Source organism: Chaetodon auriga, chromosome 3, assembly GCF_051107435.1.
Source record: "Chaetodon auriga isolate fChaAug3 chromosome 3, fChaAug3.hap1, whole genome shotgun sequence".
Lineage (NCBI taxonomy): Eukaryota > Metazoa > Chordata > Actinopteri > Chaetodontiformes > Chaetodontidae > Chaetodon > Chaetodon auriga.
The window spans coordinates 7,131,179-7,145,835 of NC_135076.1; the positions used below are offsets into that span (position 1 = coordinate 7,131,179).

Genomic DNA, 14,657 nt, shown 5'->3' on the forward strand with positions numbered 1-14,657 from the left:
ACATACTCAGAAGCTGAGGCCTCTGGAAATGTGACCGTATGCCGTACATGTAAAAGCAGTGAGTTAAACTCAACAAAGCCTTCGTCAGAAATGTCACTCATGTCCTCTGGGGACCAGAGTGCATGTGACCTTTTCCATCTATCACTAGGAACTGTGGTAGTAAAAGATGCATCCACGCAAGCTGCTGTTAGTGTTTGAATTGGCAGCCAGCTCCTCAGCTGCATCTGCTTCCTCTCTGTTTTTCACCCATCAATGACGTGTTTTAGTGGCAAACTCTTTACATGCTGCCTCAGTTTAAAACCACTCAGTTACTCTGAGGAGGAATTGCAAGAGAGAGCAGATTCACCAAACACGTAGTCTTAAAGCTATTTTTCCTCAGATTTTTACCCAATCCTGTATGACTGTGTCTGTTTGTTTGACGTCAATAATGATAAGGCACCATGTGTCACAGAGGGAGTGTTAAGTCAAAGACTGCAACGACTGGGTAATTTAAATTAGGAAAAATGTTGGGGAGAAAATCACGAAGAGGTTATCCATTTATTTTTTGCTTTGCAAATGAACAACACTAAGCATCTACAGCCATGCTAGCAGATCTGTGAGGCTTACTTAGATATAGCATTGTTTTGAGCTAAGTGCTAATCAGAATGCTAACATGCTCATAAAGTAATAGTAGGTTGATTGTAGAAATATCAACAAAATGTTCATCAACTTAGTTTAGCATGCTAACACTAATTAACTCATACATTAATTAGTGATACAAGCTGCAGCTGAGGCTGATGATAGAGTCATGAACCAGATTTTTTGACGATATCAGAATAATAGAATAATAATAATGCCACAATAATAAAATTGTGACCTAAAAATGTAAAGGTTGCTTGTGGATTTTTAGATTTCTAGTGACACTATGGAGCTGTTTTTCTATGAGTGGGTCCATGTTTGCCCACACACACACACACACACACACACACACACACACACACACACTTGCATGCACACACAGGCGATATGACACACAGTCCTACCAATGATGATGTCACACACTGATCTACAGGTAGTGGTAACACGCAAATATATAAATGCTCCATCAGAGGAAGGGAGAATGAAGCCTGTAAATAATGCAGGATTCAAAATATACTTAAATAAACAACTTATGTTAACAACGTTTTATGGTTAAAGACATGCACACCTTTCTTATGGCTCAATGGTACACACAATAAGTAACACTGAAAATAAACAGAGCTTTTGTTCATTTACAAGAAAACTCCACACGGCTCTTTAACAGTTGTCATTATTAATTTGGAGGATTTTGTGCTGTTTACGTTGGCATTTGTTTTTGGAGTACGCTCTAGTTTTTCATTGCAGTGTTAAAGACTCAGTCATTAGGCGAGTCTTATGCACACAAGTTTTATGAATAGGTATCTAATGAAGAAAAACAAAGTGACAGTTGTAAGTCAGGTGCTTCTTCGTTTATAGCAGTGAAAAGACTGGGAAGAGTCCTTGCCAGCTCTCCATTCAAAGAATCATGGGTTCCATTGTCGTATGTAAGAATAACTTACACAATTGCTTATAATCGATATTTACATGTAAAATAAATACATCTTCAGGAATTGTATGCATATATATTTTTATGTGGTCGACTCCAAAACGTACATGCAAGGCTACATCAAATAATGCATACTTTGCACTGTTAAAGCCCTTATTGATTTTTCTGTGACACAAGTGTTGACTCATAAGCACTTTAGTTTATGACACCAGACTGGCCAATCTGTGCCATAATAAACACTTGTCAGTGTCACTTGTCAATAAAATTCAAATAAATCTCTTAGATTTTTTAGATTTGTGGGTCGTTCCAATGTCCTTAAGTTACACATTCAATAATTCAGTTGAAATGTATGTAATTACTGATTAATAGCATTTCAAGTTTTTCAGATTACTGTGAATAGTTGGATTTTAGGGAACAATAAGGACTTAAAAAGTGCTGAAAAACTAGATAACAATGTTCTCGTGTTGGTTAAGACATATATGCTTTTGTTTAATAGAAAAAAGCATTAAAGAGTAAATATAATCACACTTTATGATTGCTACATTCAACTAAATGTGTATATTTTAAACACTTCAACATTGCACACTGACACCAAATCCACCATCACATCCGTCTATGTCTCAGCTTAGTGTAAGTTGGTGAGGTGAATACCACTGTTTTGTTACAGTGCGTGGTAGTGAATGATAACTTGTGGCAGAAAGTGTTAACCTGGAGTACATAAAGAAAGTGAAAAGTATATATAATGTCAGATTTATCAGCTGTGACTATTTTGATTGTACGTGTGAGATTGCAATGCCGATATCTCCTTCAATTTCCTTCAGTGAATTTAAACTTTGATTTTAGACTTGAAATATGATGTGATCCATGACTTTTAATTAAAAAAACAATAACAAAATGATTCTAAAAAAATCAGTGTTGGCATTCTCTAGTGCTGCAACCATGCAAGTTCGGTCTCCCATGCTTTTCACTGGTGTATTAGCGTCTTCTTAGTGACTCAGCATGCATACATACAACTTTGGTATTATCACATGGGAAACAGACCTTTCTCTGTTAAAATCACGGCTATGTTCGCTTCTTTTTCTGACATTCCCTCCTACTTGATTTTCCCATCTTAGCAACTTGCAGTTTAGTGGTAGCCAAGGAGCTCGACCACTGAGCCAACCAGCCAGCACTGTTCTCAAGGATGGCTCTCACAGGACGCACTGCGACCAAAAGGGTTTGGTGAACATCCAACCTTACTGTCTATGTGAGTGTGAGAGAGTGGAGGAGACAAAAAGAGTGTTATATAATAAGGATTAGTCATGCATTGATAATGGAGGAGGGTCCACTCTGTAACAGATATTTTATTAAAATGACAAAAAATTGGATCTTTGCTGGAGATGATTGAATGAATCCATTGATTTAAAACTGTCAGTCTATTTAGAGTTTTCCCAGTGGCTTCCTCTCATAAACAGAAAAAGTTTTTGGTTATATCAATTCCAGTCGCTCTCAGTGAGACTTGAATGTTTGCGACAAGGGAATGAGGGCCAAAACTGGGCTTTAACACTTCTGTACATTTAAGGTCAATGTATTTGGGGTCAAGCTATGAGGTTGGCAAAACTACAGAACACTTTACATTTATTTCATATTTTAATTTGGTTCATTTTGATTTCATCATAACATGACCCTTAGAAAATGTTTGCTTTCTATTGAAAGGAATCCATCACCTACATCAGCTTCACGTTAAGACATGGCCAACTCGGCGGTTGCAAAGGGTGTTGATGACATGACACAGGTCAAAAGGTGAGTAAAGTTTATTATGAATATAGATATTTGAAAATATTTGAATGAAGATCCCCTCAGAGGTGCTAGTGGATTTCTGGCCGAGGGCATCAACATGGTGAGAAACGTCCCTGCGTTAAAACTGATCTGCTTGGGAGGATTTGTGGATTTTTTAGATTAAATATTGTTTGTTGATAGTTAGGACAAGATGGAGTAGGACAAAGAAAGACTACAAAGTCCTTGGAGTTTGCTTAAGAGTGCATGGGAGTCAATGGGGTCAAGCTGACACCTTGACCTTGAAGTCAGACAATGTTTTCAAGGGATCATTCCATGAGAACACTTTGCATGCATCCAAAAGCTGATGAACAACTTCACGCCCTTGTTGAAACGACTGAGTCCTATGTTTATCTTAGAAACACGTTTGCATTTGTTTGGACAACCTGGTATCAAGCCAAGAAGTGTAATGCAGTACAGTGTCACGTTTTACCGTCAGGGCATGAAAAGGACACATTCTCATTCTGTGGTCAAGCAGCAATAATGAATACGCAACATCCGGTTAGACTTTCAAATAATGCTTGCTGAGAATCATGTCAGGTGATGCTTGCAGTTTTGTCAGTTTTAGGCACTGAAACTACTTGGTTAAGTTTAGGTTAAGGAAAAGATCATACTTGACCCTGGTCTCCTGTGTGAGGGTCCTGTGTGTGTTCCACCAGTCTGCACTGACCTCCACCCTGAGGCAGACTATATTGGTCTATACTATCTTTGTCCTTTGTACTGCACCTTCATACACGCATGTACTTTTCGCACCTGTGTGAGGCAAAACATGACACTGACACACTCTCCTCAAGTGGAACAGTGGGTCTATTACACGCTTTGGCATGAGACAGGGCTGGTTTTGATGTGGATCTTTTTCTGTTTTGTGTGTACATTTATGTGTGTGTGTGTGTGTGTGTGTGTGTGTGTGTTCCTGTACTTCTATGTTTGTGTCAACCAGGCCATTTTTGACAAGTGAGGTCATTCTGGGAGATCATCACTTTTCTTGGATAAGGAATGATTGTTGTCAATAGAAGGTCTTCATTAATATAGAAGTTGAAGTGTGTGTGTGTGTGTGTGTGTGTGTGTGTGCCCTTGTATTACTCACTTTGTGGGGACAAAAACCTGTTTACACAGTCACATTGTGGGGACTCACCTTACTTGGAGGGACAAAATACAGGTCCCCACAATGTAAATCATTACATTTTAGGGTGAAGACTGAGGATAGGGTTACGGGTTAGGTAAGGTTAGCTTAGGTACAGGGTTAGGAATAGGCATAGTGCTTAGGGTTATGGTTAGGGTTAGGGTCTCCAGGAAATGAATGTAAATTTATGTAATGTCCCCACAAGTGATGAAAACACCACGTGTGTGTGTGTGTGTGTTGGGTGGGGAGGTAAGGCTTTTTTCAAAAGGCAGTCTTTCCCTTTAGTTACATTTGAAGTATAATTTGGAAATCTAATTTTCTCACCCTTCACGTTTTGGATTTTTTGTAAAATAAAAGTCTTCGGTTCTCAAGCTGTCTTACACAATGGTAGTTTATTTCGCAATATTTAATTAAAAAAGTAGTTTCCTATTATTTTCATGTTAACTAACTGCTGTTTGAAACCTCCCCACCCCCCCACCCCAGTTCCTCAATCTCCCACTCAGGCTTAGTTGACCAGGAGCTCCAGGTACTGCTCAGTCCGGAGGAAACGACCAAAGGAGTCTTTCTCCATCAGGGCAAAGATCCTCTTCTGGGCCAGGTCAAAGGTAGCAGGGGAGAGATCCACCAGGTTCCTCAGGGTCACATCCTTGGTGAAGTGGTCAATGTTCACCTGTGGTGGGAGGATGACAGATGACAGATGATGGAAAAACAAGTGTTAATAGACATGAAAAATGACGTTATAGGTGTACGCAGAAATGTGATGCCTATAGGAGAGGACCAAGGAAGAAAGAGGAAGACGAGGATGGTGATGCCACATCATCACGATGCCATTTAAGGGAAGATATTATCGTACTATTTGCTCATTCACTGCTTATTTTAACCAGCCAGTTGCTCTGTTTATTCCAAATGAAATATAAACATAAACTACATCAAGTCCTGCGTGCAAGAGGATTATTCCAGAGAAAAGATGAACCAGAGCCCTGATGTTTACAACCGCTTGAAGCCACTCAGACACTGATTGTGATTGCTGAGCTGCAATAAATTTAGGCCTATAAAGCGGATGTCAATTCCTGAACTCCAGATGGAATTACTTCAGTATACGTGCTCAGGGTGTGTGTTCATTACCTGTGTGCGCTCTCGTGCTGTTCACTGCCGTGCAGAGTCTCGGTACATTCTCTAGCTGTGACCTCATCTGTTTACACTCAAGCCCTCCTGTATTTCTTCTCTACAACAGTGGTCCCGGTCTTTTTTTGGTTTGGGACCACTTCCAAAACAAAACAAAACAAAAAACCAACAATGCCGACTCGAGGCCATTGTCATGGTTCAGATGTTGATGAGTTGCTTGCAGCTTAACTTCTCAAATGGTTATTCAAATTAAACCATTTGAGGCCCATCATCTTTTCTCTCCAACTAATCATCTCACAGCCTCTCATATTTATCTTCTGACCCTCCGATTGGGCGTGACCCCAGGATACATATTCATTCACTGATTAGATAAAACCTCTCACTCCTTCAAAGGTATGCAAATTAGCACATTTGTCTGCAACTACTCATTGTCTTTTGTTTTAAACACACTGTCAGCTGTTCAGGAGTGAAACATTATGTAAAATTCTGTTTATATTACTCATCTTTCGGTGCTGACAAAATCTCTGCTTTCATGCATTGCCAACACGCTGAAGGCGGCTTCCAAAGAATGTGATTTCAGCATCAGAACTCTGCACATTTAGAAAGCTGTGCCTCTGCATACATTAAACTACTTTGTAACTGGGGTTAATTGTGGTAATGCACAACTTTGGTTTTTAAAAATGAGTGGTCTGAATATGTCTATGCACTATATTATCTTTTAAGTCAGTGCACCAGCTAATGGATGAACCAGACATTCATTTCACGCAAATGGAGAGCTCATGAGTGAAATGTTGGTGCCCATCACGTAAAGCCCACTACATGTGATGAACTTGATGATTCTATTCTATTCCATGTGGAGTTCAGCTCATACAAAGGGGGGAGTCACAGGAGTCCCTGACCTCTCTGGGTCCCTCAGATTGGATGAAGTCTTCATAAATCTTCTTGGCCTTGGCAGCCATCTTAACAGGGTTCTTGGTCTTCTTGAAATCCTCGCAGGACATCCAGAACTCGATATTCTCATCACTGAACTCAGACTGCAGGAAGCTACGGAAAGCAGCCAGACCATCTGATGGAGAGAGGAGGGGTGGGGGGAGAGAGAGGGAGGGAGAGAGAGAGAGAAAGAGAGAGAGTGAGAGAGATGTATTCACAGTGCATATAATAGAATATAGAGCAACAAATGCTTATTGAAGCCTCTTTTCATACATGCATTTTAAAATCAATGCACTGAGAACAAGCCTATGAGTCACTTTTCCATTAAAGTCACAATGACAGTCAAGCTAAAACTCAAACATTCCTGTAGCACTTCGAATTCACACATAAGCCTCAGTTGCACAAAGTTAAATATACACATAATATTATATGTGGATCCTTTTCTTCCCTGTAATAAATTTGTCATTTTATTGTATGTTATAGTCCATAAATCGAGAAATACTATTCACGAGTCAGTTCTTATGTCATTTAAATGACAGATTGGTCCATAAAAATGTGTTTTCGTCCATTTTTTCCCCCCATGGTGAAAGGAAAATGACCCTCAGAAAACCACAGTAATTATCAGACCATCTGCCTCCCTCCCTAGATTAACAGCTTTCATCCACACCGACTGCCATGATTGTTTAGTAAAATGCTTTTACATAGAGCATGAGAGCAAAAGGTATTAAACGTGAGTCACAACCTGATGTTTTGTTATATTTATCTTTGCCTGGACACTGTTGGACTGTTTAAAACAGGCACCAGAACTGTATCCTCTACATAATAAATCAGGAAATTGGTCAGAAACTTTATTAGAGAATTAGCAAGTTAGAAGACCACAATGACAAAACAAGTTGTAAAATCCAAAACTGATGGAGCACACTCTTTTTCCTTAGCACCATTATTTTCCATGTCACACCTGTTTTCCAGAAGTGACGCTCCTGCCTGTCGCATAGCAGATGCCAAATATCACATGAGCATTGTGGCCCTTTCCATTACAGTCCTATCATGTTTGAATAAGCCATTACGGAACATTTATAGAACACCTTAGTCCCAAAAGCCATTATTGTAACAGATAGATTTTCACAAGTGAGGTAATGGAAAATGAAAGGAAAGCACAATTAACATTATAGGGATGACATATTGTCCAAAGGTTTGGGATTTTTATTGAAGAAAGTGTCATGAGATAAAATCATTTGTATTGTCTATTTTGTTGCATTTTTCTGAGTAGTTTTCCCAAAACTTTCCACATGGACAGAGATCAGAAAAAGGTGAATATTTCATGCAACATAAAAGGGATAGAACACGTCCACAGACTTTGTAAAACTTCATAAGTAATTATAGATATAAAAATACATGGAGTCAAAATAATTAAACGAAGCTTCAGCACTGAAAAACCGACAACTACTTTTTTTTAAACAGTCAAAAAGGTGCAAACATATCTTTAATTTGGCCAATATGAAAGCACAAAATGAGGATCCAAAGTAAGGCTGGATAAAACAAACACTGGTTTAAATGAAAAGCATTAACATGAGGCCTGAAAAAGCTCCCATTGTCTGAGCCAGCATGTGCTGTACATGATAAGCATTCTGTTGTGGCCTCGGCCTTTTATCTGCAATCTAGAACCCGAGTTTGGTTCAAAATAGCACTGAGTCTCAATCAAGCTGCAGCTTTTTTTTTTTTTTTTTGTTGTTTTTTTTTTTTTTTTCTTTTTTGGAAGGACTTTCAGTACAAGGACACACAAAAAGAGAAGCACACATGCACAGGCAATGATGACAAGCTCTTTGCTCTTTGAGCTGCAGCAATCAGCAGAAAATGGAGCCTCATGTTTGTTTGTTTTTCTTGAATTTATGATTTTTCTTAATCATTTCTGGTATATCTCTTTTCTTGTATAATTAAATTAGTTTCAGTAAATTTTAATTAACTTTGCTGACACTCATAAGTAGAACAAACTGTGTAATCTTTCAACACTGAAACACTCCAATAATTGAAAATGAAATTAATTTTTCTACAAGTGCAATTTTGTTATGTGCGTAATAGTGTATTATTTATTTGTGGTTGTATAATGCATGATGCATTAACTTTCAGGTGTGTGTGTGTGTGTGTGTGTGTGTGTGTGTGGGGGGGGGGGTTTCTTACATCTGAGAGGTGATAATTCACTGAGAATCCCATGGGAGGAGAAATCATAAAAGAATAATGCTAATGTAAAATCTCATGTAAATAATCATGGCACAGCAGTTTGCAGCAACCATACAATAAATCAATGCTGGTGCAATGATTTAGACTTCTTCCTGGAGATGTTTGCATAACACCCGTAACCTCCTTGGACACACAGATGCATACACACATTCATGCAGGCATGCAAACAAAGGAGAAACATTAATCTTCCTGCCCTCGACTGTGCTGTAAGAGCTACTTAGAAGGGTCTTTTGCCACCTACAGAGCCCTGCAGAGAAAGTGTTTCTAGGTTCACATCAGCTGGTCACTAACATCTGTACGTGGATCTGTTCTCATGCACAGGGGCAACTTAAGTGACTTATTAGCAGGAGAGTTTACACGTACTGCTAAATACCATTAGCCATTAGAGTTAATCATCAGTCCTGCTGGCTCTCAGGCTTTTTGTGCACTTTGTCAAGTAAACAGTGGAGCCAGAGGTTGGTTTCTGGTATGTATGGTGGTTGCAAATGTGTTATCCTCCCCATGAGCAATGTTTACATTTTTCTCAGTCTACACCTACAGTTGAAACTATCGTAATATAATCTTACCCCCTGCAAATTATGATTATGTAACAGTTTTTTGAAAGCAAAATGCTTTATTGGAGAAAGGTGATCTTGGATTACTTCATATATATCATATATCAGATTAAGACCAATGCAAAATTCGTATGGTATCCACAGTGGTCTTACTCCAAATGGAGTATTGACTGAAAATACCGAGAAATGCAACTGAAGTGTTGCTAAACTATGATACCTACACTAAAACCACTCAAGGAGATACGTTTTTTTGGTGTGAGGGGTTCTTTGCTATGCAGTCATTTTTCAAGACGATGAAACCCCAATCAAAAGTGAACTGAAGCTAATTAAGTTGGTTAATTAACCTGGTAAAGTCAAACTGCAACATAATGAAGAGCACAGCTCTGAACAGTATGAAATAATGGAGCTCCCAGTGTTTGGCTGTGAGGAGGAGAGACACTGCAGAGTTTAAGTAACAGGATGAATGTGTGAAATGTGTTTCAGCTTCGGATTTTATAAAGGAGTTTTCTTGTTGTGGGGAAAATGAAGTACACCCTTCAGCTGTGTGCAAACCATCATTATTATTATTACATTATTATTGTTACATTATTGAAAATAGAAAAAATGGGCACTTTAGCAAACTGTATATGAACATATTTAACGCCATGTTATTGTTTTTTTGATGCTGAGGGGTGGGTTTAAAGGGTTTTTGGAGTAATGAGATGCAATGTATTTGCTGAAGAATATACAGTGTAAGATTAATAATGCTGATATCTTAAGAAAGTTCTATAATATTGTTTTATAGACACAAGGTGGTAGAATTTCATCAGTCATGTCGCTCAATGGACAAAACACATTTAATCTCAAGCACTACAGCTCCTGAGTATCTCACAGCTCATCAGTGACAGAGATTCTATTAAAATCATTACCCTGAACTGATAATCATGTTTTGGGAGCAAAAAATCTGATCAGATTATATACATATTAGAAGAAAATGCTGTTACCTCACAAGGTATATCACTAAGTGTTGGGCTTAAGACTTGTTTTTTGGGTTAGACAGGCAGGTAAGTTGTCATTTAAGTTGGGGTAAATATCCAGGGAACGATTGTAAGTCAATGCAATGCCACGGACAGTAACTAACACAAATATGTGATATGTGTGAGAGAGAAAGAGTGAAATAAAGAGAGAATAAGAGTGAGTAGACGTACAGCTGTTGTTCAGGACTCTGTCCAGACCCTCACGCCACTGAGCAGCCTCCTCGGGAGCAGGCCTGCACACAAAATACCTCAGTTTAGTCAGGAAGCTTCAATAAAACTGGATTAAATATCCCAACAAATGCATGCAAACAGACTTTTACTCCACCTTTTTTTATAGTGTGCCTAAGTGTCATGTTGTGTGGATTTAGGCTGCCGAGTTTAATCTGTTTAATCTGTTGCAGAGAGTTTGTAGCTAATCAAGTAAGACAACTGCTGTTTTCAACTGAACTGAAAATACAAAATAATGATGATTTAAGTATTTGTGAGGACAAATTTGACAACAAGAAGCTTCTGAGAAACCCCTTTCTTATTGTTGGGCACTGACATATTCGCTCCCAAAATGCTAAACAATCTTTTTCATTTCAACCATGAGCAAGTCTTTATCATTATATGATGATGATGATGATTTTTTTCACTGTTAGCAATCATTACATCCTCTATATAAACTCTGCAGAGTAGAAACTGTATGTCACTGTCGCTGAAAAGCTTCAAACAAGCTATAAATATTCCAATAGACATTTGATGTATTCTAGTCTGAAAAAAACCAGACTGCTTCCTTTGATCTCGGTTCCTGCAGCAACATTAAGTCCGGAAAACATCCACTGAGAATAGACAGGATCTGGTGTCTGTGTTGGACCAATCATGGGGAGCATATAGACGCTGAGCTGAAACTCTGAACAATAACAGGAGTTATGCCTCTGAAACTGCAAGTCCCTCCCCTCATGTTTAGGATAAAGTTCCTAAAGCAAGTATGAAAATGACTTGTGCAGGCATTTTTTTTACTCAGGCAAAAGCTTAATGAGGACTGGACTGGCTTTGCAAGGCTAGATCATTTCCAGCTTAACAGTGTGGAACGAATCTGCAGATTCTCATCATTCTAAGAGAAAATTAAAGATGTGAAGGGTAATGCAAATTATCAACATTAATTGCAATGGCAGGGGAGTTAAAAAGAGTGCTACACGCTCTCGATATTGAACCATAATGACTCTAAAGGGAGCACATTGCAAGAATACCGCAAAGCAAATTCAAGCCTCAGCTAAAGCCTCATGACTTCTCTTAAACTACACTGGGGATTGTTTTGGATTATTTTAGTCTACATTATTAAAATAGTCATTTTTTCCACCTGAACCGACTCAAGGGCTTTCTTCAAGTTTCCATTAAATGTCAAACTTTGACAAGACAAACTGCATTATGCTGAAAGGAAAATGGAAAGCAGGACAAAACTGCTGTCTTTCTTTCACAAGATTGCTATCTAAGTGTATGGTATAACAAGAATAAATAAAAGAACAGTAAAGTAGTTCAACATCTTTCTCTTAATTAATCTCTTGTCCAGTCTTTTCAGGGTTAAGCCTCATAACATTGAAGTATCTAAAGCTTTATACCATCCAACAGAGTCATCTGAGCCCAGTCAGAGTCTGGAGAGCTTTTATGGCCTTTGATCTCCACATCTTGTGCCTGCTCAGGGCTCTGCTCTGCCGCTTTCCCATCACTTATCTGCTTAACACAAACATTCTCCACCTCCACAGACATTCATCTCCCTGAGACGACACAGAGACTCACTTCTGAAGCTTCTCCGGCTTCTTCTCCGGCTTCTCGGGGTAGGGGATGATGAGGTCGATGGCATTTTCCGGCTTCTGCAGTAAAACTCCCAATTTCGACTTGATCTCCTTAGCCCTGGGTGACAGAAAGCAGAAGAGGAAGGCAGCCTGTGTGACAAAGCCTTTGTTTGAACTTTATATGTATTTATACAAGACACTAAGGCAACATTTATAAATATGTCAGTTGGCTGATTATTTATGTTTAAAACTCAATTTGGTACAGAAAAGACAATAGAGGGCTCGTAAAACAAAACCAGTACCACATATTGTAATGACATTTACTGCTTTCACTCTGAATTACAGCATTATTATTAGAGTGCAGCAGTTAGACTTGTCTTAGAATTCCCATATTCAGTCCAACATAATTTATTGGGTTATAAAGTGGAAAATAAAAAAATGACACACACTGTTTTATATTCGAATCAAGAACAGCATCACATTTTCACACCAACACTTACCAAATGATGAAAATGTTTTATTCATTGCAATAATGTTTGGAGTTATGTGCATAAACCAAAAGGACATTTAAACTATCCTAAAAACTGGACGACGACAGATGAAACTGTTGTTCAGGTCAAAAGGTCTGTTCAAAAAGGATTTTCAAGAAACATTTTAGAAGGTAAAAAGTTCACATGATGAACTTTTAGGTCTTTCAGATGGAAACTCCTGGTCCGAGAGTAATGGCAACATGGATTTAAAGTTAATGATCTGTTAATCTTTTCCCTGACACAGTATAATCAGTGCTGCTCTTAAGAGATCTGAAGTGCAGTAAAGCTTTTTTTTTGGATCTAAACCACATTAGATAAACACTTAAAAGACATGGCAGGAAAATGATGATGCAGGTCTCACCTTTCAAGGCAGGTTTGGGGTAAAGCAGCTAATCCTTTACACATTTTCCAGCGCTTTCAGTTGCAGTACTTCAAGGGTGAATTCAGTCTTCCTGTTAGCCCACTGTGAGTCTCAGAGTCCCGGTTGCTTCTGACTCTGGCTTTCAGCACATGGGGAGTTTTATACAGATGTCCTTTGGGCTTTGGGCCAACAGCAAAGCCAATCAGACTGGAATGCGTTCAGCACAGGCAGCGTGGCTGAGGAAGGGCGGGTTTTCAGATGTTAATGGCTGGCTTTGAGCTTTCAATTAAACAACAGGTCCAGCACCAGTGTGCAGGATGCAAATTAGGATCATATTCACTTATTTGAGATCTAAAGTGCATTTTTTAAATATGACTGAATACATTACTTTAAAAAATATACACTTATACACTTTGTCCAAACACAAGCCGCACAACAAGAGGGCTAAATTAAATAGTCTTAGACTTAAATTTAAGTCAACAACGAAGGAATAAGATCACAAATGTGACCTCACATTTGTTCCACGCTTTAGATATTTGACAGTTTTTGATTATTCACTGTTAGGTTTTGGCCGCTACCAAAAAAAGTGATGAAGTTCATGCCTGTGTAGTTTCTTGGTTATCCAAAGAGGGTTCAACTGGACATGGTTGCAGATGCTTGAAAACATTTCACTTCTCATCCAAGAGGCTTCTTCAGTTCTAACTGACTGGTCTTGAGTCTCAGGTATTCAACCTCTGTGGGGTCCTGAACAAGGCTGTTGATACCACCTTGTTTGTCGGTGCTCCTGGCTGTTGTAAAGGCAGTTGTTCGAATTGTTGGTGTCACCTGAGATCATACCTGTCTAGAGTATCTGAGAAACGCAGGTGGATTTTCAACAAAGACTGCATCCCAGTGCCCTTCAAATCCAGCAACATACTAAGACAGAAAGTGTTACACTGGAAAGACCACACATGCAAACACAAGAAAAGCAACCTATAGTCAATGCACTACATTGAAGTGAGGAACTTGTACACCAACACCAATGCTTGGCTCCACACAGGAGGACCAGTTCATCAGGTCAAGAATCAGGAATTTACCTAACCTGAAAGATGAGGGACACTCTTTGGAGGACAGCAATTTACATATTTCGGACAAGGAGGACGGATGGTTTGATAGGGGAGTGAAGGAGGTCAATACCACTTATTCCCCACCTACAGTGCTGTCCTTTCTTTCATTCCCAGGAAATGTATTAGTTATTCACTGTTGGCCTCATGGGACAACTCAAACAACTGTAGTTTGTACTTTGCCTCATGTGACTCCAGTGACTTTGTTTCAGATCTTTTGACAGCAAGAATGTTGGAAACTGAAGGGTGGAACTGCTCAAACTGCGAGACAGCAAACAAAACTTCTTTTCTGGGGAATTTGTAGACCTTTCTTAGAGATTCTGACATGAGAGAGATGACAGGAAAGGAAGGGAAAAAAGATGAGTAGCAAAGGTTCTCCGCTACACTTCAACCAGGGACATTGTAGTTCATGGTCAGCACCTTGACCTCCTAAGCCATGGGGTGCCTCAATTCAGTCATTTATTTGACCTCTAAGAGGTTTTGCAGCACCGTCATGTTACATCCACCTTCAAGAGAGCACAATTATTATCTGGTTGAGTAAAAT

The 14,657-nt window shown here is 39.0% G+C and overlaps 1 protein-coding gene across 1 annotated transcript; it reads right to left on the minus strand.

The window, feature by feature from the left end:
* Window positions 1-1,451: 1,451 nt before the first annotated feature.
* Window positions 1,452-13,146, minus strand: LOC143315901 (regulator of G-protein signaling 5-like). Its single transcript, XM_076723467.1, has 5 exons — window positions 13,011-13,146; window positions 12,124-12,237; window positions 10,516-10,577; window positions 6,506-6,672; window positions 1,452-5,151 (listed from the first exon to the last, which is right to left on the minus strand). Exons 1-5 carry the CDS (start codon window positions 13,052-13,054, stop codon window positions 4,987-4,989), a joined length of 552 nt encoding a protein of 183 aa, XP_076579582.1. The 5' UTR covers window positions 13,055-13,146; the 3' UTR covers window positions 1,452-4,986.
* Between the last annotated feature and the right edge of the window lie 1,511 nt (window positions 13,147-14,657).

What these genes read in the sequence shown, in the direction of transcription:
- LOC143315901 (XM_076723467.1), bottom strand. Translation starts at nt 13,054, where the DNA reads ATGTGTAAAGGATTAGCTGCTTTACCCCAAACCTGCCTTGAAAG. An exon ending in CCCCAAACCTGCCTTGAAAG is followed by an intron (nt 12,238 to 13,010) that starts GTGAGACCTGCA and finishes TCTGTCACCCAG; the next exon opens with GGCTAAGGAGATCAAGTCGA. An exon ending in AAGCCGGAGAAGCTTCAGAA is followed by an intron (nt 10,578 to 12,123) that starts GTGAGTCTCTGT and finishes TTTTGTGTGCAG; the next exon opens with GCCTGCTCCCGAGGAGGCTG.